We start from the raw sequence: 23,950 nt of genomic DNA, 5'->3' as shown, positions 1-23,950 counted from the left end.
GTCTCCACAGGCCCTACATGGATGCAGTCGTCTCCCTGGTTACACTCATGTTGGACACAGGCCTGCCCTGTTTCCGAGGCCAGACAATCAAGCTTTTGAAGTAGGTGCCTTGGGGAAGGGCTCTCACTGTGCTGGGGCTCTACCTAGAAACCTTTTGTGTCCTGGGAACCCCAGAGCAGTCAGGCTTCCTGGATAGCAAGATGGCCTTGAGCTCCCCACGTGGCCTACTAGTTGCTGGAAAGGGTCAGGGGCCACACTAGGTCACAGCAGGAAGGGGCCCCAACAGGTTCCCACAAATGCAGCCTTTCATCTCTCTCCAGACACAGGTTCAGCCCTAACATGACAGAGCGAGAGGCAGCGAATTTTATCATGAAGGTCATCCAGAGCTGTTTCCTCAGCAACAGGCAAGTCGCCCACGTCCCTGAGCCTTGCCAAGGGTGAGCAGGTGGGAAGGGCTCTGAGAGATGAGGCTCCTCACTCTCCTGCTTGGCCTTCCAGGAGCCGGACCTATGACATGATCCAGTACTACCAGAACGACATCCCCTACTGAGGCAGCCTGGGCGTGGAGCTGACAGCTTCACAGACCCTTGTTCAGGAGACTGAGCAGCAGTTATGCTGTGTGCGTAGGTGTGAGAGCACAGGTGTGAGAGCACAGGTGTGAGAGCACAGGTGTGAGTCTCTGTGCACTGGACACATTCCCCACTTGTTCACCTGTCTTACTACATGGGTACATGAAGTATTTTCTTGTGTAAACATGGAAAAATAAAAATCCCCAAATGTGCTACATTTGCTTTGTTTGCTAGCCTCAAACCTACCTCCCTGTAGTTGAAGCTGCCCTTGGATTCTGGTCCTTTCGAGTCACTGCCGAGCTCAAGGAGTCTGCTTTTGGTTTTGGTAGGATAATCAAACCCAGGGCCTATGCATACTAGGCAAACACCTCAGCCCTAGCTGTGTGTAGCCTCGGCCTGTGACTCATCCCAACAGGCATTCTCTCCAAGGAGAGACTTTCCTAGGCTGGTCTTTGTCTCCATATCTCTGTAGTTTAGTGGTGAAAGTTCTTGCCTTGCCTGACATGCACAAGGCCCATGCCCAGTAGCCCCCAAACGACAGTCAGAAGGCGGGAATGAAAGCAGAGTCTGGGTGGGAAAGAAACTGAGAAAGCAAACAAAAGTGAACCTTAGAGTAGCAGCCCAAACCTGTAATCCTGGCCACTCCCAGCCTTGCTTTTGTTTGGTTTTGGTTTGGTTTTCTTTCATTTCTTTCTTTTTTACTTTATTTATTTATTTTTTAATTTTTGTTGTTTTCAAGACAAGGCTTCTCCCCATGTAACAGCCCTGGCTGTCCTGGAACTCACTATGTAGACCAGGCTGGCCTTAAATAACAGAGATCCACCTTCCTCTGCCTCCTGCGTCACCACCTCGCTACTGGTTTTGGTTTTTTGTAAATTATTTGTGAGTGTAGTTTGCACACTGTGACCATACCTGGTGTTTGGGGAGGGGGCCAGAAGAGGGCATCAGACCCCCTGGGACAAGAATTACAGGATGTTGTCAGACACCTGGTGTAAATACTCTAAACTGAGCCCAGACCCTCTCTAAGAGCAGCAAATGGAAGCCAGGTAGTGGTGGCACACGCCTTTAATCCCAGCATTTAGAGGCAGAGACAGGTGGATCTCTGAGTTCGAGGCCAGCCTGGTCTACAAATTGAGTTCCAGGACAGCCAGGGCTACATAGAACAATCCTATCATATATAGAGAGAGAGAGCAGCAAATGGGGGCTGGAGAGATGACTCAGTGATTAAGAGTACTGAGTGTTCTTCCAGAGGTCCTGAGTTCAATTCCCAGCATCCACGTGGCAGGTGAAAACCGACAACTGTAACTCCAAGATCTGATACCCTCACACAGACATGTATGCAAACACAACACCAGTGCACATAAAATAAAAAGGGTTAGCAAATGCCATTCATCATCTATCTCTCTAGCCCCCACTTAGTTTCCTGAGACAGTTTCTCATTGGCTGGAGCTCCCTAGCATGCCCCTGTCTCTACCTCCCCAGCCCTGGGGTCACTGACACGACCACCACATCCAGCTTTTGGGGGGAGGGCAGGGGGCTGGGACAGGGTTTCTTTGTTGCTTTTAAGCCTGTCCTGGAACTCGCTCTGTAGACCAGGCTGGCCTGGAACTCATGGAGATCCACCTGCCTCTGCCTCCCAAGTGCTGGGATTAAAGGTATGCACCACCACCGCCAGGCTACATCCAGCTTTTTTACATGGGTTCTTGGGATCAAACTTCCATCCTTGTGCTTGCAAGACAGCCATCACCTCAGCCGAGGAGCTGAAGGCTCCAATGGACAGAGCGTATAGGCTGCTGGGTGTGATTAACCTCAACCACAACCGATGCTTTCTCCGAGTTCATCTTCATTGACCGTTTTGTTGGGCCATTAAGCATGTTGCCAAGAAACTATAAAAAGCTATAATTGTTTAAATGGCGTGGTTATAGTTCAGCATTCACAAATGCTTAGTTCGATCCCCAGAACAGAATAAACCACACCTGGTGGCTCATGTCTGCAATCCAAACACTCAGGAGCCAGAGGTAAGATGATCAGTAGTTCAAGATCACTCAGCTACATGGAACAGCATGAGACCCCCGCCCCACCAAATAAGTAGTCTAGAGCTTATATGTGCTGGATCAAAGTTCAACCCACACTGATTTTCACTGAGCAGACATTCCTCGTATACACTAGCACGTTTCTCACGAAGCCCACTATCGGTGTGCTCAGATGCTGTGAGGAAGTTTGGGTTTGGCGAACTCAAACCTGCCCAGGGGAACCCCAATGTTGCAGGGAAATTGGAGTAATTCCGGGGAAAATAATCCACACACCAAGGAGGGAACTTGACAGGCCAGCACTCATCCTGCCCAAAGCTCAGGCTCACAGTAGCAAACGACTCCCTAGGGGGTCGGGCTGGAGGACAGTCCGGGCACCCAAGCAGCCCAGCTGTTGGACAGTACCCCTGCGCCCAGGTGACAGGGGGTCTCTGGGCCCATAGGAACACACAAGCTCCACCCCGCCCTTTTCACACAGGTAGGCACCCCAAAAACCACAAAGGAGACAGAGATGCAGCAGGTGGCAGAAGCCGGCATGATGCGCTCTAAGCAGGCAGCAGTCCATGCGCGCGCAATTCAAGCAAAGGCGACAACGTGTAGCGCAGCCTACGGAAGACTGTGTCCGAGCCAAGACTACTCGGGAGCCCCTGGCCGACGGTGTTGGGCTTCCCCAGCGCCACGTAGAGCAGCGGCAGCGCCAGGAAGCCCAGTGGGAGCAGCAGCAGCGTCTGCAGTGCGCTGAGCGCCCACAACCTGGGAAACCACCAACGAACACATGGGTGGTGGCTCCGAGACCCCGAACCCGGACTACCGGGCCACCGCTAGCCACTCACCTGATGCTCCCCGCGCCCGCACCGCCAAACAGCCGATTTTCCTGCAGAGAAAGGGACGCATTCAGCTCTGCGCCAGGAACTAGCCAAGTCTCCCCGAGAAAGCAGGTCTGGGCCCCAGCTTCGCCCGCGCGCTCCGGCCCGCGCTCACACAGTCAGCCCTAGCCACCTCCTCCATGAGTGAGCCCGCGCAGTCCTGCACCCGACGAGGCTGCGAGTTCCACCTGCGGGATAGGCACGGAGATGGGCCACCTGGCCCGGCTTTAGCACTGCCCTGCCGTCCTCCCTAATCCCAACCCTTACGGTTCCGCGCCACCACGCGTAGCCTCCAGCGCAGCCGCTGCCTCCATCACCTTCCCCTGCAGCTCCTGGAGAGTGGCAACAGGGACTCAGGGCGGAGAATGCGGTCCACCGCGGGTCAGGGGGTGAGGAGAAAGGGTTGAGGCCGCAGAGCGTTAGAAGTGACCGGCTCTCAGAACCGAGAACCCGCACCTGCAGGACTGCGCTCTGCTCCTGGAAGCTGGCCCAGGCCTCTTCCGTACGCTGCGCGCCCTAGAAGCCAAGGGCCTGGGTGAGCATCGCCAGGACATGCCCTCTCCACGCGTCCTCCCCTCAGAGCCCAGCACTGTTCGCACCTGTCGCAGGTCCTCTGCCTGCATGGTGAATTTGGCCTCCGCCAGCTCCAGATGTTTCTTCGAAAGAATCCAAGTGATATCAAGAACCTGTAAGCCTCGCACACCGCTGTGTCCCGGGGCTTGGTCTCCCCCGCCCCCGGGTGTTAGGTTGCTGGCTTTCGGGTCCGACCCTCTACCCACGCAAGCGCACGGCCCTGCCCACAGCCATTCCCCGCCCATGGCCCCGCCCAGGCCCCGCCCAAGTACCTGCAGTGCCGCAAGTTGAGTTCCCAGTCGCTGCTCTGCTCGCTGTTGACTCAACTCTTCTCCTCCATAGTAGAAAAGCTGGGAACAGAGTTTGTGAGCGCCTGGTTTATGGGACTTGGGGGCGAGGACGTGACCTGGGACATTCCGTACGTACCTGGCTGGACAGCTCCTCCCACTCTTCCTGCAGCTTCCGATTTTGTTGCTCCTGCGGACAGAGTCCAGGCTGTCTAGGCCCCTCCGCTAGCCTCGCCACCCCGGGCTCCACCTCTTGTTCTTGCCCTTACCAGGTCCAGCCGGTGCTGCTCCGCGGCCTCCAGTAGCCCACGAGCCTGCTCCGCGCGCTCCCGTGCCGCCTCGCGCGCCTCCCCTCGAATCGCCCGCGACGCTTGACTTTGTCTCCGCTGCAGGCTGCGCGGCGAGAGGGGGTGGGGGGCAAATGGTCAGGGATGAAACTAAGGCGCAGGATCCTGTGGGAAGGCCCACCGCCAGCCTGAGAGTTCCAGACTGAGCCCACTGCCCAGAGCCGAGGCTGCCTGTAGCCTGCCCTGGGCCCTCGGTGCCCTCGCACCTGCGCTCGCGCTCGCGCAGCTCGTCCAGACGCCCGGTGAGGCTCTCGCTCTCGGCTTCCAGCCCACGCACCAGCTCCTCCAGCTCCTGCTTCCGCAGGCGGCCGTCACGGTTGTCCTTCTGCAGCTGCAGCAACTGCTCCAGCGGCTCAATCATAGCTCCAGCACTCTGTCCGGACCTCCGCCCGGACCTCCGCCGCCTGAGCGGCCCTGTGGCCCGCGTCATAATGGGCAGCAGGGGGCGCCAGAGCCCGACCCAAGAAAGGCCACGCCCGATCAATTCGGTATACAATTTTTAGTAAAGCGGAACTTGGTGGCCCATATTAATACTCCTCTCTCCTGGGGTGTGGGAGACACGAAGGTCAGAAGTTTAAGGTCATCCTTTGCTGCGTAAGCAAATTTGAGGCTAGCCAAGGCTACATGTGGACCTATATCGGATTGATAACAAGTTTACAAAATTCTAGGTAAAGACTGGACTTGACAGTTCATGCCTGTAATCCCAGAAATCCAGAGACTGAAGCAACAGAATCGATGACCTTGAGTTCAAGCTCAGCATAACGATATAACAAGAAGACTCTGACTGGAAAACAATGAGAGAAACTGAACTACCACAGTAACTAATCATGGGGTAAATCAGGTGTACCTCACCTTCGATTCAGAGCAAAGAAATAGGATTTTGAAAAAACGTTTAAAATTAAGTTCCTTTTAATTTGGCTAATCTGTAGCGCAGGTTACATCTTGTTTCTGTGTCCAAAGGTTTGTGCCACCATCCCTGGCTAAAAATTGGCAGAAGAAAAACACTGTACTATGTTAAAAAGGTGACAGTTGAGGCAAGATAGAGAAACAAAATTAGGACCCGGGAAATGAAAGGAGCCAGCACCCCCATCCTGGAGCCTCACCAGGGTCTACATTTGCTGTGGACACACAGATAATAAGCTGCTCCTTCGCAGACACTGGATGCTAACATCGAATGTGTGTGCCCTTGCACAGAGCATCACCACAAACGCACACATGCGTACACACCCGCCTGCCAGCACACACACAGCACAGCTACTAACTTTCCATTCCTGTCTTACTGGCAGTAATCCTATCAGGAACCCTCTGAAAGCTCCCTGTCATCTCGGATTTCAGGCACCTTGGCCAGCCTCAAAACCTACCTGTTAGCATCGAAAGGAATAACAGGGGACAAGCCCCACAAGAGACTCCCAAATCTCTAGTGTGAACTCTAATTGGTCTTAATAATAAGAACCTTGAGTCAGATATTGGAATAAATGCTGAAAGATTTATTATCAGAGAAGTTAAGGAGTCAGCCACTAGAGAGACCTTTTACCTCTACCAAATCCTCAGATCAAAGGGAGCAAGATCCTGTCTCTACTGAATGGGTTGAGCTTCAGTCTCCTCTGGCCTTATACTCCTCTCTCTGCCCGGCCACATCACTCCTGTCTCCACCTCCCTAGTGGGATTAAAGGCGCGACACCCCAAGTGCTGGGATCACCTTTGTGTGAGCCCTGTTTCTCTTTTAGATTGGATCAATTTCATATAGCTCAGGGTGGCCTTGAACTAATGGAGATCCTTCTGCCTCTGACTCCCGATTAAAGCGTGTGCCACCACTTCCTGGTCTCTATGGCTAACTAGTGGTTTAGCTCTGCACTCTGATCTTCAGGCAAGCTTTGTTAGATTACAAACTATCACCACACACACCCACACTTGCCTGTGTCTTGCTTCTTTGAGGAGCCCACACCTTTGTTTCTGGGATGAGCCGTTTCTTCTGAGCTTCTCGCCGTCTCTTAACCCTCATACTCAAAGTCTGTATTATCTTAGGCTAAGACATGCTCAGCAGACAAGCCCAGTAAACTCAGTTCAATCTATAGAAACAGCGTGAAAGGAGAGAGCTCCAAAGTTCCTGTGTTAGGACTCGGGCATCTGTACTGGCCTGTTATTGGGGTCCTGACAGCCACTACAGCCACTAAGAGCACCTCCTGTGCACATTCACTACTACGCTCCCTTTTATTTTTTTATTTTTTTATTTTTTTTTTGGTTTTTCGAGACAGGGTTTCTCTGTGGCTTTGGAGCCTGTCCTGGAACTCGCTCTGTAGACCAGGCTGGTCTCGAACTCACAGAGATCCGCCTGCCTCTGCCTCCCGAGTACTGGGATTAAAGGCGTGCGCCACCATCGCCCGGCCTACGCTCCCTTTTATTTATTTATTTTTTTTTCTTTATTTTTCCTTTTTTTTTTTTAGATTTATTTATTTATTATGTATACAACATTCCTTCCATGCATGCCAGAAGGGGGCACCAGGTTTCATTATAGATGGCTGTGAGCCACCATGTGGTTGCTGGGAATTGAACTCAGGACCTTTGGAAGAGCAGTCAGTGCTCTTAACCTCTGAGCCATCTCTCCAGCCCCCTACGCTCCCTTTTAAAAGGTGGGCCTTGCACTCTCTCTTCTGTTCCTCTTGTCCACAGGGACTGGTCTCTGCCCCATCTCTTCCAATAATCCCATGTGAGTCCTGTTGTATGGTGTGACTTCCCTTCACGGTGTTTTAAATAACAACACTCTAACCTGTACACATGGAGGCCATGGCACAAGTGTGCCACCCCCAACATCAAAGACACACAAAATACTAAGTTCCATTTTATGTTTATGGATGGATGTTTTACCAACATGCCTATGCACCATGTGCATGCAGTGCCTGTGGAGGCCAGAAGAGGGCATCAGATCTCCTAAAATGACTTACGGATTGTTTTGCGTGGTGGGTGCTGGGAATCCAACCAAATCCTCTGGAAAAGGACTCATAACTGGGGAGCCATCTCCCCAGTCCCCAGTATGTTTACTAAAACCTTGAGTCCGCTTTATACTGACCAACCCTTCAATACTTTTCTGTGTCAAAGCCCGGAGTCTATGGCCTGAGGTCGCTAAAAGCTAAATGGCGGCTCCTCAGGCTGCTCTGAGCAACAGAGGGCAGTGCCTCGTCCCCACCTCTCTTGACAGAAACTTTACAAAATGACAGCAACTAAGGACTTGGCTGGCTGACCTTTGTCCACAACTTAGGAAACTTTGGCCTTTTCCTGGCCACAGACTCAGCACACAGACAGGCTGTGAAACGCTGCTCTTTGCTGGCCAGATCTGGACCCAGCCTCACTTGGGGAGTGAAGGACAGCCCTGGTCTGAGGGTTTCTTCCCGCTGCCTAGGGACCATCTCCTGCCAGTGGGTCAGTGCGCAGTGGATATACATACTATGTATGAGGCTGTAGTTGCTAGGGAAATGGTTAATGTTCACCCTCCTAATGGGACACTCACATGTTTGCTCTCTGGGCATTTCCTCAGGGCTCTCTCATGCCTTCTCCACCCCTCACCCAAGGTCCAAAATTATATCTCCACTATGATAAACATTTTGGTCTGGCCATCCCACTGTTCAGCTGCACTGGGATGCCCTGGGCCAGTTTCTGCAGAGCCTGCACGGCCCAGACCTCCCTTTGCTGGTCCTGTTCTGATGCCTCCAGCCTTATGAAGTCTTTACACTAGGTTTCCCCAATTCCTATTACAAACTACAGACTTATCCCCCAAACTTGAGGGCCATGGTCTCGAGGACAGTGCTAGCTGCCTTAGGTCACCCACTTACCACCTCCATCACCACAGCTTCAGGCTGGGTCACTCCCAACTCCCCAAGGTCTGCTTTTTGTTATTTTGTTTTTCGAGACAGGGTTTCTCTGTGTAACAGCTTTAGCTGTCCTGGAACTAGTTCTGTAGATCAGGCTGGCCTGGAACTCACAGAGATCTACCTGCCTCTGCCTCCCAAGTACTAGGATTAAAGGCGTACACCACCACCACCCAGCTAAAAGTTCACTTTAAGGATGGAATTTGTCATGAACTCAAAACTAGCTCAAGCCAACCGACCTCCTTACTCTTGTGCCTGGACATAACTAGAGTATGGGCCAGGTGTGCCTTTAATCCCTGCAGGCAGGCAGGTCTATAGGCAATTCCAAGCCAGCCTCTCTCATAAAACATCCTGAGTCTGACTGCACAGAATCCAAGTTGGGTAATCATATGAGGAGAAAGCCATCGAGGAGGGTGCATTATTCAGAGATATGTGTACATTCTACATGCAAGTAAATCATCCAGGCTACCAAATATATTATTATAAGAGAGGTACAAACAGATCAAACCACATGGAGCCCCAGGCTGCTTGCTGTGCTGGTTTGAATAGGTATGGCCCCCACAGACCCGTGTGTTTGAATCTTTGGCCTATGGGGAGGGGCACTGTTTGGAGGCATGGCATTGTTGAGGCACATATGGCCTCGTTGGAGGAAATGTGTCCCTGTGGGGGTCGGTTTTGAGGTCTCTTATGCTCAAGCTATGCCTACTAAGGGAGAGTTCACTTTCTGTTGCCTGCGGATCAAGATGTAGAACCCTCAGGTACCTCTCCTGCACCTCCCTGGCTTCAGCCATGATGATGATGGATTAAACCTCTGAACTGTAAGGCAGCCCCGGTGAAATGTTTTCCTTTGTAAGAATCAGCAGAGTCATGGTGTATCATCCCAGCAACGGAACCCTGACTGAGACACTTGCTGACTCGACAGCACTGGCTAAGGTAGGGGTGCACTACAAAGTTACCAGACATACAGGTTGGTGGCAGCTCGTGTATTCCAGAGCTGCCAGGCCGCCCGTCTAGAAGCAAAGGCCAAGCAGAGAAGGAGCAAGTGTCCTGGACTCCTCTAGGCTAGCTTGCATATACTACTTTCTGACATGGAAGTCAGCGATGATGGCTCATAGGTGCTGCCTAAATGCTAATCCAGCGACACCCTTTGGGGTGATGAGCTTTGCTACCTGTGGTCAGAGAGAACAGAACTGAACTTAACAGACTGACCTCAAAATTATATGGGGCTATTTTTCTAAATTTGCTGGCCAGCAGCTGAGACATGACAGGATAGAACTCTTAGCAACACTCAGGGCTTCCTCACAAGCCTTTCTGTATTTTCAGGGACTACAGCCCCAGGCCAGGCTCATGCACACAGAACAGGGCCTTCTCTGGATTCCTACCCTATTCAGAAGAACCAGTCCCACCTCTCCCCTCCCCATCCCGTCCCAACGAGTCTGCTGTTTTTGTGGGGTTTTTTTTCTTTGTTTTGTTTATCTAGACAGGGTTTCCCTGTGTAACAGTCTTGGCTGTCCTGAAGCTCACTTTAGAGACCAGGCTGGTCTTGAACTCAGAGATTCATCTGCCTCTGCCTCCCAAGCACTGGGATTAAAAGCAAGCACCACCACCACTGGCCTTGTCTGGTTTCTATAGGTCAGCAGGCATCAGGTACCCTGAGCCTGACTGCTGTCCTTGCCTGCATCTGTCCTCACTCAGCCTGACCACACACCCAAGTTCCATTCCCTCCAGTGGCTCCTGCCTCCCTCAGGCCCCAAGCTGGAAAGAGCCTCAAAGCCCAGCAGTAGCCCAGGCCATATGAGTTAAAGTCTTACATGTGCCCATACATTCCTACTCAGATTCTGGAAAATCATTAGAATAGACCACCACACGTGACCTAACAGCCTGTGTAGCGATCGTTGCTGTCAGTGTTAATAGTCTGTAAATGGTGGTACAGACCACTTGCACTAGATACTTGATGTGGGAGTGATTTCTTATTAATAAAGAAACTGCCTAGGCCCATTTGATAGGCCAACCCTTAGGTAGGCGGAGTAAACAGACAGAATGCTGGGAGAAAAAAGCTGAGTCAGGGAGTCGCCATGATTCTCCCACCCAACACAGCCGCAGGTTAAGATCTTCCCTGGTAAGCCACCTCATGTGCTACACAGATTATTAGAAATGGGTTAGATCAATATGTAAGATCTAGCCGATAAGAGGCTGGAACTAATGGGCCAGGCAGTGTTCAAAAGAATACAGTTTGCGTGTAATTATTTCGGGTAAAGCTAGCCGGATGGCAGGAAGCAGCCCTGCCACTCTTATTACAACAGATACTAAGAACAAGGCATCAGAAGTTCCCTTTTGGAGTTAGGGAAATGGGAAGTGGAAAAGTGTTGAGGACTCAAGCCCCACATATTGGGGGCTAGCTCTGAGGTTAAGTGCACCAACTCTTCTCCCAAAGGACCTGGGTTCAATTCCCAGCACCCACATGACAGTTTACAACTGTCTGTAATTCCAGTTCCAAGGGACCCAACCCTCTCACACAGACATACACGCAGGCAAAACACTAATATTCATAAAAATAAATAAAACTGCCGGGCAGTGGTGGCGCACGCCTTTAATCCCAGCACTCGGGAGGCAGAGGCAGGCGGATCTCTGTGAGTTCGAGACCAGCCTGGTCTACAGAGCTAGTTCCAGGACAGGCTCCAAAACCACAGAGAAACCCTGTCTCGAAAAAAAAAAAAAAAAAAAAAAAACAAAAATAAAACTTAAAAAAGGGAGGGAAGCCAGACATTGTAGCATTTGTCTCAGGTCCCAGGACTCCTATGGAAAATTGGGAGGAATCCCTAGAGGCCAGGCTGGTGTAGAGTGTGTGCACACACTCACACAATCCCAACACATGGGGGAAGAGACTAGCTTGGGTGACATGGAAACCTATGAAGAGCAATTCTTGTCAGGGATGCTGGCACAAACCTTTAATCCCAGCACTCAGGAGGCAGGAGCAGACAGCTGTCTTCCAGACCAGGCTGGTTACAGTGAGTCTCAACAAAAAAAGGGATTCTTCGTCACAAGCACAGTCCTACCCAGGAGGCACTGCTGCTTCCTTCAGTTTTGCACCTCCTGATACCAGATGGCATTGTAAATGGAAATCAGCCTGAAGACTTGCGCCAGGCCTCACCACTAAGCAGTCCCTGAGAGGTGCAGGAGCCAGAGCGGTCAAATGCCTCTCCAAACAGCTCTGGGAAAGAGATGTTTTAAACTCACAAGGGCATGGGGACTGTGCATGACTCAGCAGTACAGGGTTCGACAGGCATGCACGATGCCATGCTGCACATTCATCTCTAGCACTGCAAAAGAAAACTGTGAAGGGAACCTATGGGGAAACCAGCTAAGGGTGATAGAAATACCTTCAAGTCCTGCAAGAGATAATTGAGTTGGTCATCAAAATTCAATTTTCAAGCCGGGCGATGGTGGCACACGCCTTTAATCCCAGCACTCGGGAGGCAGAGGCAGGCGGATCTCTGTGAGTTCGAGACCAGCCTGGTCTATAGAGCTAGTTCCAGGACAGGCTCCAAAGCCACAGAGAAACCCTGTCTCGAAAAACAAAACAAAACAAAAAATTAATTTTCAGGGCTTGAGCAATGGCTGTTCTTCAAGAGGCTCTGAATTCAATTTCCAGCAACCACACAGTGGCTCACAACCATCTGGAATGGGATTTGATCCCTCCTGGCATGCAGCAGTGTATGCAAGGCAGAGTTTATGTATGTAACAGCACTCACACATAAAATATATAAATTAATCTTTAATTTTTTTCCTAAGGAAATAGACATTGGGGCTGGTCACTAATCCCAACAATGGGAAGCAAGAGGCAGAAGGAACTCTTGAATTCCAGGGTAAAGATGAATACATAGTGAGACAGTACCTCAAGAATGGGGGGGGGGGGGCGGAGAGATGGTTACAAGCACAGACTGCTCCTCCTGAAGTCCTGAGATCAATTCCCAGCAACCACATGGTGGCTCACAGCCATCTATAATGAGGTTTGGTGCCCTCTTCTGGCGTGCAGGCATACATGCAGGCAGAATGTTGTATAATTAATAAATAAATCTAAAAAAAAAATAGAGGGGGGTAGGAGAGGAGAGTGGGAGAGAATACTTCCATGGGAATTTAAAATAAACCAGGTCTAGGCACCAGCGCTTAGGAGGTGAAGGATCAGGAATTAGGATAGAATTCATCCAGCAGAGGGCTTAACTATCATACAAAGCCACAGACTCCATACACACACCATGGCACTCACAGAAGAAATGAAGACATTTTTTTAAATTTTTTTAATGACTATTTTATGTGTAATAGCACTTTGCCTGCATGTGTGTCTGTGTGAAGGTGTTAGACCCCTGGAACAAGAATTAGTGGGTTTTTTTTAAAGATTTATTAATTATGGATACAGTGTTCTGCCTGCATATATGTCTGCACACCAGAACAGGGCACCAGATCTCATTACAGATGTCTGTGAGCCACCATGTGGTTGCTGGGAATTGAACTCAGGACCTTTGGAAGAGCAGCCCCCAGAATTAGTTTTTAGCTGCCATGTGGGTGCTGGAAATTGAACCTAGGTTTTTGGAAGCTTTTGGAAGCCAGTGCTCTTAACTGCAGTCATCTCTATAACCCCATAGTTTGTGTAGCCTGACAGTCCCTGAATTTAGAGATCCCCGCCTGTCTCTGCCTGCTGAGTGCTGGGATTAAAGGTGTGCACCACACAACCTGCGGGAACTTGATGCATGAGCCAAGGACACCGCAGTGAGAGAACTTGTCTTAACTGGATTCAACCATGCTCAGGACCACTGTATTTTAAAATCTTCAGAAAGAAGATGGGCTAGAAAGAAGGCTCACTTGTTATTTTGCAGGGGACCAAGTATTTAGTTCCTAGAACCCACATAGCAGCCCACAACTACCTATAACTCCAGTTCCAGATTAGGTGCAGACCCTGTGGGCACTGACACTGTAAACGGAATTAGCCTGTCTTCTCACCACTAAGTAGTTCCTTTAGGGGCGCAGGTGTCAATCTGAGGACACCCATCACACACAGCACACCCACATACACGTTAAGTAGACATACACATAAAAATTAACTTAGCTGGGTGTGGGGGCATGTCTTTAATCTCAGCCTTCAGGAGTAGTAAGAGTCAGGTTGTGTTGCTTTTTTTCCCTTTTGTTTTGCAAAGCAGAATTTCTCTGTGTAGCTTTGCAGCCTGTCCTAGAATTCACTCTGTAGATCAGGCTGGCCTCAAACTCGAGATTCACCTGCCTCTGCCTCCCAGGTGAAGAGTCGGGCTATTTAACGTTCACAAATCTCTTTTGAGTCATCCCATCTTGCAAGTGCACACAGGGGAGTTTGAATCTAGCATCCTGGCACAACCTGGGGAAACTACTCTACCACAAACCCAGCCCTTTAAGAGAATCAAGTCTCCAGCTAACCAAGACTCAGTGCAGCAGCACTAGCTCTAGAGATGGCCCACGAGGACTCGTCTTTCCCAGCCTTTTCTTAGTTATAACTGTGCTCCTCCCAGCCACTCCACCAGATCCGCTTTCTGGACAGCCTTTATTAACTTGAGTCAGTATTGTTCTGACAACGCTCACATCTAAAGACAATCACCCTCCATCGCTCACCCAAGACCCTGCTCTCCTAAGACCTTGTCACTCTGCTGGAGGGGACAGCCACAAGACAGACACCAGTTTTCAATCAAGCTTTTAATGAAAAGATCATAAAATAACAGTTTCTCAATACTGTACATTAAGACTGCACGCTTTTGAATGGAGAGATCAGTCCTGAATAAATCATTCTGACCTGAATGCATCCATCCAGACTCTTTAGGGATGTAAACTCAATGTGGTAAGTGGCAACAGTGGTGACCAGTACAGGAGTGCGATCCCTGCATCCCTCCCCTACTCCGGGAAGGGCACAGAGGATGTGATCCCTCTTCCAGTTCCAATTAAATGAATAAAAAGATATACCCCATCCCTCCTGAGGTATTTGCACATGGGATGGATGGGGCCCAACCTGGGGCCCCTGGAGGAAACAAGTCATGGGTTAGGTACAGGGAGGTTCCTTTAAGCACCTGGCCCCATGGGGCCCCACCAAATGGAGGGGGGGGCCCTGGGAACTCCCTGACCCAAGTGAGGTCTGTTATGCAGCATTTGAGGTCAATAAATTACAGCAATAAATAGCAAGGTGAGGTAGGGGGAGGGGTCCCTGGTAGAAAGTTAAAGTAAGGTGACTGAAGCTGTAGGCATCCTAGGAAGGGGTCCTGGGCAGCTCATTTCCACAGCTTCCACCCTTCCCGGGTTGGAATGTCAGACTGAGGTCGGGTCCCTCGCTAGCCCTCATTCCTGGCATCCAATTCATAGGTTCAGTAACATTGGCCCCATAGTGACTGGGGAAAGGAAGACCTTGGTCCTTTTAGTGGAGCACAGCAAGGCTTGAGAGCCTGTCTATTCTTTCCAGGCCTGTCCCTTGGCTTCTGCCTCCGTCCCGAGCACTTGCTCCCTGAGCCCTGCCCTCCTGGCTGCCCAGGATTCCCCCTACTCAGGAAGGCAGCAAGCAGTCGGCCTGCTGAAGCTCAGCAGATCGCACTCCTGCACAAGGACCTGAAGTCCAGTGAATACTGACAGTGTGGGCAGCAGGTGGGGACCTGGCTCCCCTCAGTGTTGATGGACGGAAACACAGTTCCTGGGCCATGTGAGGTCAGGAGTCACTGGCTGAGGTGTATGGCTATGCTGCAAGTCTGAGATTCTTACATGTTCAAAAGTTCATCTTTTCCTTTTTTGCAATCTTGGAAGAGCCCTTGCAGTAGCTCGGTCCAGTGGGAGTGGGCACTGGCAGAGCTGGGCCTGCTTCCACCAGCTAGCCCTAAGTCTGAGAAATAAATACATTCATTACTGCACAAACATTGATAAAAAACAACACTGTTGAGAGTGTTCGCACCATCTGTAGGTAAGGACCAGACTTAAGTCAGACCCTTCTGCTGCCCGAGGTGGGGTTTGCATATGATGGAGTCCACTGAGCTTCTTAAAGCTCCCTGCTTTTTGGCTTGACTGACTCTCACAGTAACTAACAACACAAGGCTCACGGGCAGGGCTGACATCCACCCCTTAGATGCAGCCAGGCGGCCTGGGGGCTGGTCAGCTTGGTGCACGCTCTTTGGTGGCAGCTGAGCTTGAAGAGACCCCCAAAATGGGGATTAGGGCTCAGGTGAAGCTAGGGGGGAGGGGTCTTCTAGTCCTTACCCAGCACCCAGGGCTGCCTCTGCCCTTGAGCTGCTCAAGGGTCAACGCAGAGGGACCCAGGAGGGAGGGGAAGAGGTCCCTGGGACTGGCCGTATAGCTGCTGAGGTCTGAAACTGTAAAAGTTTATGTAAACAATGAGATAAATATATTAGTATCTTTTTTTTTCTGAGCCCACTGAGGTTCCATACTCATTCAAAATGTGCTTTGGTTTAAAAAATAGGTTTTGTGAATTTGGGTATGAGCTTTTTTTCTTTTGATTTTTTTTCTTTTAAATCTTTTTTTCCTACATGATGTCTGCTATTTTCTGTTTCCTGTTTCTCCAAAACATTCAGGAATCAAATGACTAAAAGAGAACTGTAAGCCACCTTGGCCTCCTATGGCCTGATTTCCTTGAGGCTTTTAACACACACACACACACACACACACACACACACACACAATCATAAGCATGCACCAATAGAAACAAAGGAAAAGGAAAAACAAACCAAGTGTCAATCCCGCCCAGCCCAACAACCCTTAAAATCTTAAATAGGAAACTAGTGTTTTGCTTTCTCAGTAACATACAGACAAGGCTTGGTACAATACTCTGTTGCACAGACGTGCTGAGGGGCTCTGCTCCCAGTCCCTGAATTTCTGCACAGCAGATGAGGCTTCCCACAGCCTGACAGACTTTGTGTCCTGTGGCGTAAGTGCTGGTGGGGTAGGGTAAGGTGGGGTGGGTAGGTAGAGAGCAGAGGCCAGCACGCCCTGCCTCTTCCCTGGGTAGAATGGGGCTCAGTTCTTCACTCAGCTGCTCTGTCTCTGCAAGAGCAGAGAACAGATTACAGGTGTGAAGGATGAAGAACCGGGTCAGTGCAAGGGCACCATGTAGAGGTGCCCTCACTCTCACACTGCCACTCACTGGGTCCCTGAAATCACGCTGGAGGATCTCTGGAGGGGTGGGAGCAGGAAATGTGACTGCAATTTTTGGTCTGAAGTAAAAAAAAAAATCGAAAGGAAAATGAAAAGCCATTTTCATTGTATCTATCAAGCAACATGATAAAGCCTACCGGCCCAGATCTGTGGCTCATCTGTGGCAGAGCACAGACAGCCTTGGTCTGGCCTTGCCCCTTGCTGGACCCCATGCAAGCACCCGAGGCTGGCTGACTTACAGTTTGACCCTGTACTTGCTAAGTGGAGGCTGCCCCTCACCTGACTCTGCAGTAGCTTCTTAGGTACACAGAGCTCAGGAGAAGACAGGATGGGGCCGGCTCACTTCCACCTCACTCAGGCCCACACAGGGAGCTGCCCCTTCTCATGGCTTCTGTTATTCAGGTGCCCAGCACCTGCCCCACACACAGCATCCCCTGAAGAGCAATCATCCCTTCAGAGAACACTGAGGCCCACAAGGGGCTCAGGCCAGCCCAAGCCCAGTTTACTTCTACTGTAGGAAAACAAAACCAAGTGGCTCAGCCTCAACAGTACTGTGGTATTGAATTCAAGAGGTAGCAAAAGGTCACAAGGCTCTCCACCTTGTTTAGTGAGCAAGGAAGCAAAACGTCTGTGCATAAGCAACACACACACAGCCATGCACACACACGCACATACCAACAAGAGTACCGATGGCCCTGGCACAAAGTCTGGCCTCCCCTCCATCCTCTGAAACTTCAGATCTTCCAGTTCAAACACCTCAAAAAACATATGAGAGTGTGTGTGTGGGGGGGGGGTTCTCAATAAAATAAGTACCTCTATCAAGTGATATTCCTTGGAAATTATGGGAAAAGCCTATTCTCCTGAGGAAGCCCAGGCAAGCAGGGCTCAGGACTGGGGAAGCCTTTGCACAAGAATGGCTTCTGGGGCCTTGGAGAGACAGGTTCAACCATGTCCACAGCACCAGGACGAGGGAAAATGACAGGGCGGGGGCAGCTGCCCCAGTTACATTCAGTCTGCAGAGCCAGGCTCATCCCCAAAGAGGCGGGAGGAAAATATTGTTCATTTTGGTTTTAAAAAAGAATTTTTAAAAACTGTAAAAAAGAAATAGGAACAGCTCAGTAGGAATAACAGCATTACAGGCCCAAAGGGCTCTTTAGTTGTAGAGAGGTAGGCAGTGGGGTCACCCTGACTGTCCAGTGCCAGCTAGCAGTTGCCACCCCAGTTCAAAGAGAAAGGAACTGCCACCCAACACCAGCTTCCCGACACCAGAGTCACACTGCACTGCAAAGATACAAGCACACATGCACACACACAGTTGAGGTCCCTGCCAGCTGAGGGCCTGCTCCAGGCACCACTTGACCATGGGAAGCCCTGTGCCTCCCCCAGCCCAGACCGCAGGTAAGGGACCAGGTCCCACTGACACCACATGATGGGCTCCCACCAGCTCTTCAGCAGCCCCTTCAGGGAGCTGGGGAGCCAAGTGGGCGGGGAGGTAGAATAGTCACCAGCACCACACGCACAGGGCTGGCCCGGGCAGCTTCTCTCCTCTCAGCTTCCCTTGGTACACTGTTGATTAAAGCTCTGGGTGTGGGGAAGCTGGGCCAGAGAAGCTGCCGGGAGCCTCGTGCCAGACTTTGGGGTTCAACCCCTCCCACCATGCTTCCTTACTCCTCCTTCCGTGGGTTCCCAAGTGGCAAGTCTGCAGAGGGCTCCCTCGGGTCTTTGGCTTCTAGGAAGGGGAGGTGTGCATGCGCAGGTGGCTGATGAGGTTGCGCTGCTGGGTGAACTTGCCCCCACAGAGCTGGCACTCATAGGGTTTCTCACCTGAGTGCACACGCATGTGCTCTGTGAGGCGGTACTGGCGGGTAAAGCGCATGCCACACTCATCGCAGGCAAAGGGCTTCAGGCCCAAGTGGCTCCGCATGTGGCGTGTCATAGTGCCTCGCTGTGTGAACATCTTGCCACAGATGTTACAGGGGAAGGGCCGCGTCAACCAGTGTGTCTTCTCGTGTTGCCGCAGTGTGGCCGGGTCCTTGTAGGTCTTCTCACAGACTGAGCACTTGAAAGGACGGGGCTCAGCTGCATAGGCTGCACTAGGTGTTGACAGGTCCTCAGCCTCCTCCTCTGCACCCCCACTGCCGGTCTCATAAGCTCCTTCTTCCTTGATGAACAACTCCTCCTCTGTGTGTGTCTCTACATGAGCATTAAGCTGCTCAGAGCTGGGGAAGCCCTTGGCGCAAGGGATGCACACATAGAGGTTGTCTCCATACGACACTGTCTCATAGCCTTCCTGCCGGTACACATAGTGGGCGCCAGGGTGGCCACTGCCCCCCTCACTCCCACTCTGCCCACTGTCCTCGCTCCCATCTTTGCCATTCTCCTCTTCTTCCTTGCAGGGGTATGGCGGCTCCCCATATGACCCACTGGGGCCACTTCCACCAACACTGCTGGCCAGAATGCCATTGGGAACCCTGTCCCCAAGCCCCTCACCTTCTTCCCCTGGGTTGGGACCCTTAATCCCAGTTTCTCTCCGGTCAAATGGGGACCCAGACACAGACTCCTTTTTGTTCCAATCTTTTTTGCGGGCTGAATGCCGTAGGCTCTTGCGAGGTTGCCCGCCCTGTCCTTCCAGCAGACTCGTGTGGTTTTCTTCAGCCCCTTCCAGATCCATGGGCTCATCAGGAGGGGGCCCTAGCTCAACAAATGAGGCACTGTTGCCAACAGGCAGCGTGGAGGCTGAAGTGGGTGCAGGTGAGTCATGCTGGCTGTCACTCAGCTGGGCAGGGTCCTCGGGAGTGAGGTGGGGGCCCGGGGTTGTAGGAGGTAAGGGAGGACTCTTCTTAGACAGATCCAGACCCAGTTCCTGCTCACAGCCCCCACTGTTCCCACTGGTGCTGTTGCTACAAGCCCCCAGGCCCATCTCCCCACCAGCTGGGCAGCCCCCCAGGCCCAGGCCATGTGTGCTCTCCTGGGTAGAGCTGCCCAGAAAAAGCTCATCATCTGATCCTTTGGCCTGAGGGACCTCTTGGGGAACAGGGTGTCCTTTGCGCCCATCTACAAGCCCTGGATACCGAGCCTGGATGACAGAGGCTGTAGATAGCCGCTGACTACGGGTTGGTCGCCCCATACCAGCAGCGCCCACTCGGCCAGGGCCAAAGGGCTTGCCAGCTCGCTTCAGTTTGCGGCGGCAGAGGGCTGCCAACTCAGGCAGCTGGAGGTAGCTGGCAGCAGTGAGGAGAGTGCTGAAGTTGGGCTCAGATGGCTGGTCACTGGGCAGCAGCTTGCCCGTGTAGATGAAGTCCAGTATCTGCTGGAACACGGTGGAACTAACCATATCTGTATCTAGGTTGATGAGGTTATCATGCAGGACCAGGGACTTGAAGTAGATGCTACTAGCAGCCAGGACATTCTTGTGGGCCCGGAAGATAGAGTTCTCCACCATGATGATGACATCACACAGGAAGCCCTTGGTCCTCTGCTGGTTCAGCTGCAGCAGGAGCTGTTTTGAATGGCTGGGCAGCTCCATGTCTGGCCCCATGTCCCTGCGCCCTGCCCACGGGCACCACCTGTGGGCAAGAACAGGCAGGATAGTTAACCTGCAGCCTGCATGAAGGTCTGGCACAGGGTATGCACTGAGTCGTCCCAATTCCACCCTCCTGGGGCACAGTGTAACAGGACAGGTCTCCATTCACGAGAAAGGGGAGTGTATCTGCCCATCCCCTGCCATTCACTTACATGAAAAAAAAAGAGGTTATGATAAATAAAGATGCCGAGCAAACAGTGGCTTACAGACTGGAGATGGCTTCTTGGTGCTCCTGATAGCCATCTGTAATTCCAGTTCCCGGGGATCTGACCCCTTATGACCTCCACAGGAGCAGACACACAAGTGGTGCACATATATACACGTAAGCAAAACACTTAGATACATAAACAGAAACAATTCTAAAAAAAATTTAGTGAGGTTTGAATTTTACTTTGTTACTGGTTTCAATTCTAAGAGTCAGTCACTCCCAGGCTGAGAACATAAAAAATGGGCAGCAGGTGGCAATGGAAGTTGGAGAGCAAATGTCCCTCTAACAAACTAGGGGCCACAGAATAAACTGGCCAGTCCTGCCTAGGCATGTAAACCCACAGGACTGGTCTTCCCAGATTTCCAGATTTTTGGGGGGCGGGGGGGCAGGGCGGTAATTTCCTTATGTTGAAAAGTTAAATTTTAAAAGATAAAAAAAAAGCAAGCAAACAAAAAACCCTATAAACCAAACCCAGTTCCTTTGGCAGTCTCTGGCCTGTCACCTTTGTTCTACCCTGGTATACTCTCAAACACCCCTCCAGGTAGACAAGGGTTCCCGGTTTGCTAGCTCCTGGTCCTGACCGTGATACTGTACTCTCTGTTCCTAACTGCTGGATCCTTACAAGCTCTCCACTATCTGGAGACACTAACTGAGCACTATCTGAGCCTAATGAACCTCATGGGCTCTGCATCCTTATTAGGAAAGACAGTTTGCCATCTGGGGTCTGGGAAAGGCAGTGAGTTGTCCCTTCCAGACAGGCTGCATAAACTTCCCTTGTAGTCACTAAGTAACACACTCACAAATGCCTCTGTCTCCAAAGGAACCTGTCAGCGGAACAGCAGTGTGTGCAGGTGGGGTCCAGGCTTTCTGTCCACCTAGGAAAAGCACCTCAGCCAAGCAGGACACACCACAGACAGTGCCCCAGGGGGTCAGAAGTACTCCTAGTAGACCTCAGCTGCACTCAACTCCTCCACCCAAAAGGGGACATTCCAGTGCCTAAGTGGCTACCTGAGCCCACTCGAAAGCTTCCTGAAACCACAGGCCATGGAGACACTGCTGCCAGCAAGGCAGCATAGCAAGAGTCTGGGGCTCCAACAGCTTACAAATAGCTCTGCATCTCCCCGTTTAGGGTGCAATCTCTCCCTCTGTAGACCCACCTGACCTGGAACTCGATATGAAAACCAGACTGGCCTGTACTCACAAACTTGACCTCCCTTTCCTCTTGGAGTACCCGCATTAAATGGACTGTACACTACCATATGTGGCTTCTGGGTCCGATTTGTGTAAGGAGCTGAATTTCTCTGAAGCGCTCCACCACCTATGATGTCCTGCCCTTTCCTCGCCACAGTCCTGTCCACCTGGGTGGGCCTACTATTTCCCCACAAATGACAAAAAGTTGTCTTCAAACCAACACCTGCCCTTGTTCAGAGAAGGAAATCCCATTTATCCCGAAGTTCCAGAATACACCGCGAATTAACACAGTCTTCCAGAAAGCACTTACCAGGGGGCTCAGCCTGTTCCTTGCTCACAACTGAAGCAAGTCAGAGATGACTATGTGGCCCAGGCAATGAAAACCAAACTTGTCTACCAGCTAGGCAGAAACAAAGAGCCTAAGATATGGCCCTAAGTATCAGTGCCAGGGCAACAGCAGTGCCGACTCTACTAGCAATAATACCTGGTGTCACAGGCCTTGGCCACAAGTCCTAGACTCTTCACATGCTGCCTGCCTGCTCTGTGCACATACAATGGACTCAAGTCAGGGCAGAGTCTACACTGCAAAGCTGTATAAAAGACCCAGAAAACCCCAAGAACTGGAAACCATGGTGATTCTTCCTTCTCCCAGCCTACCGGAGTGCCAGGGGCCCAGACACCATGTGAGCAGCAGCCGGCGGGGGTGGCCTCCTTGAGTACGCAGACTTCCTGAGGGTGCATCAAAGCCTGGTTACCTGGAAGAAAAAGGCAGGCATCAGTTAGGAGGGAAGAAAGGAGCGTGAAGGAGGGTCACATATTTTACTCCCAAACACAGGTCCACCAACAAAACAAGAGACAAAAGAAAAAAATGCGGGATCTAATATCAGGGAGGCACTGCCTAACTCCTAAAACACAGCGTAGATGTCCCACGCCTTTAATCCAACACCTTTAATCCTAGGACTCTCAGAGGCAGGCGGGGTGTCTGCAAGTAAATTCAGCCTGCTCTATATAAGAGGGTTTGGGGTGGCCATGGAAAGACCCAGTCTTAAGAAAACAAAGAAAAGAAAAAGAAAAGAAAAATCCCTGGAAGTCATCGTGGGAGGCTAAAGCAAGGTTGACCTTATTTACATAACAAAAGTTCAAAATGGAACCACTAGTGGAAGGGCTGTTTATAACAGTCATCTGCCACCTTTCCCTTCTCTTGGAGACACAGCACAGTTCAACCCTACAAAACAGCCAACAGCAGTCCCAGGTGAGGGGTGCTCCACTCTGAGTCCTACAGGATGAGGAACTTTGAGATTATAGATCCAACAGCCTGGTCTCCCCCTAGAAGCCAGTGGAAAGAACCTGCAGCAGCCAGGAACCCTTCTTTGTCAGCCCTTCCCCCACTCCTTGAGGGCAGGTCCCTCAGGAATGTGACCAGACCTGGGGTGCAGGCCTTAGGCTGAGGTCTCTGTCCTTGGCTTCAGGGGGTTAGCTGTCTCTCCTGCCCTGGGAGCAGCTCCATTATCCCAAAGGCCACAGAACAAAGAACTAGTTCTTTAGCTCGAGTTTGAAGCTAGCTGGTCACCCAAAGGACAAGGGACAGAAGCCAACAAAATTGGCGAGATGGGTAACAACCATAGAACCAGGTAACTCACGTTAGCCAGCCAGACACCTGCCAAGCAGCCAAAACAGCCCTGTCAGCCTTCTGCCTTCCCAAATCCAGAAACTACGGAGGGACTGGGACAGCAGGAGTGTCTGCTGTGCAGCAGGTTAGTATGAATGGCTCGTCAAGGTCCTTACAGTGCCCTCCACCAGGGGGAGATAAAGCCAGCCCTACAGAGAGCTTGAGTCCTCATTCCACAGGAGGCCCTGCACCTACAAATCACTGCTCTCTTCTTCCCGGTCCAGTCCGAATGATGGCGACCTGGTGTCTACCCTAAGTACTTCCCTTGGAGAAGCTAGTGTCTGGGGGACTGAGGATTGAGAAGTGGCTAGATAAGTTGCTCCTAACAGCTCCTAACAGCTCCAGCAGCTCCTAACAGGTAGCAGTGCCTATTAACTAAGGATAACAAGCCTGACAGGACTGCGAACCCAAAATGGGCACCTATAGCCACCTGGGTCAGTGGGACAGATGACCTTGGATCTCAGGGCTGACCAAAACAAATCCTTCTGAAGCCAAGGAAAAGGTGAAAGCCAGCACAGAAACTGCCTTTTGTCTAGAAACCTCCAGTTACACAGGCTTCCCCTGTGGGTGGGCCCAGTAAGTCTGACCTCTGCAGCCA

At 51.3% G+C, this 23,950-nt stretch overlaps 3 protein-coding genes across 3 annotated transcripts in view; 1 reads left to right on the top strand and 2 right to left on the bottom strand.

Annotated features, from left to right (window-relative positions):
• The window catches only part of Pi4ka (phosphatidylinositol 4-kinase alpha), a 126,866-nt gene extending 126,082 nt beyond the window's left edge, over positions 1–784 (top strand). Inside the window, exons 53-55 of the mRNA XM_041678192.1 lie at positions 11–100; positions 321–404; positions 499–784. Coding sequence (XP_041534126.1) covers positions 11–100; positions 321–404; positions 499–550 — 226 coding nt within the window. The 3' untranslated portion in view covers positions 551–784. The remainder of the gene's footprint in view (positions 1–10; positions 101–320; positions 405–498) is intronic.
• Positions 785–3,144: 2,360 nt separating this feature from the next.
• Positions 3,145–5,033, bottom strand: Tmem191c (transmembrane protein 191C). The gene is made up of 10 exons (XM_041678194.1): positions 4,879–5,033; positions 4,595–4,718; positions 4,465–4,515; positions 4,311–4,388; positions 4,065–4,121; positions 3,922–3,981; positions 3,733–3,797; positions 3,581–3,653; positions 3,433–3,473; positions 3,145–3,352 (listed from the first exon to the last, which is right to left on the bottom strand). Exons 1-10 carry the CDS (start codon positions 5,031–5,033, stop codon positions 3,145–3,147), a joined length of 912 nt encoding a protein of 303 aa, XP_041534128.1.
• A 9,198-nt stretch (positions 5,034–14,231) lies between these two features.
• Positions 14,232–23,950, bottom strand: part of Hic2 (HIC ZBTB transcriptional repressor 2) — a 29,430-nt gene continuing 19,711 nt past the window's right edge. The window contains exons 2-3 of the mRNA XM_041678327.1: positions 22,341–22,438; positions 14,232–20,267 (exon numbers count right to left, since the gene is read on the bottom strand). Of these exons, the coding sequence (XP_041534261.1) occupies positions 18,431–20,267; positions 22,341–22,366 (1,863 nt within the window). The 5' untranslated portion in view covers positions 22,367–22,438 and the 3' untranslated portion in view covers positions 14,232–18,430. The remainder of the gene's footprint in view (positions 20,268–22,340; positions 22,439–23,950) is intronic.

The sequence above is a fragment of the Microtus oregoni genome, unplaced genomic scaffold, assembly GCF_018167655.1.
Source record: "Microtus oregoni isolate MIOR12 unplaced genomic scaffold, Mior012 000029F_ref0000214, whole genome shotgun sequence".
Lineage (NCBI taxonomy): Eukaryota > Metazoa > Chordata > Mammalia > Rodentia > Cricetidae > Microtus > Microtus oregoni.
This window is presented reverse-complemented; position numbering and strand designations above follow the sequence as displayed.

Coding starts and splice junctions, on each gene's coding strand:
- Tmem191c (XM_041678194.1), bottom strand. CDS start 5,033: ATGATTGAGCCGCTGGAGCAGTTGCTGCAGCTGCAGAAGGACAACCGT. Junction 4,389..4,464: donor GGGAGGAGCTGTCCAGCCAG/GTACGTACGGAA, acceptor CTCTGTTCCCAG/CTTTTCTACTATGGAGGAGA. Junction 3,654..3,732: donor ACGCGTGGTGGCGCGGAACC/GTAAGGGTTGGG, acceptor CCTATCCCGCAG/GTGGAACTCGCAGCCTCGTC.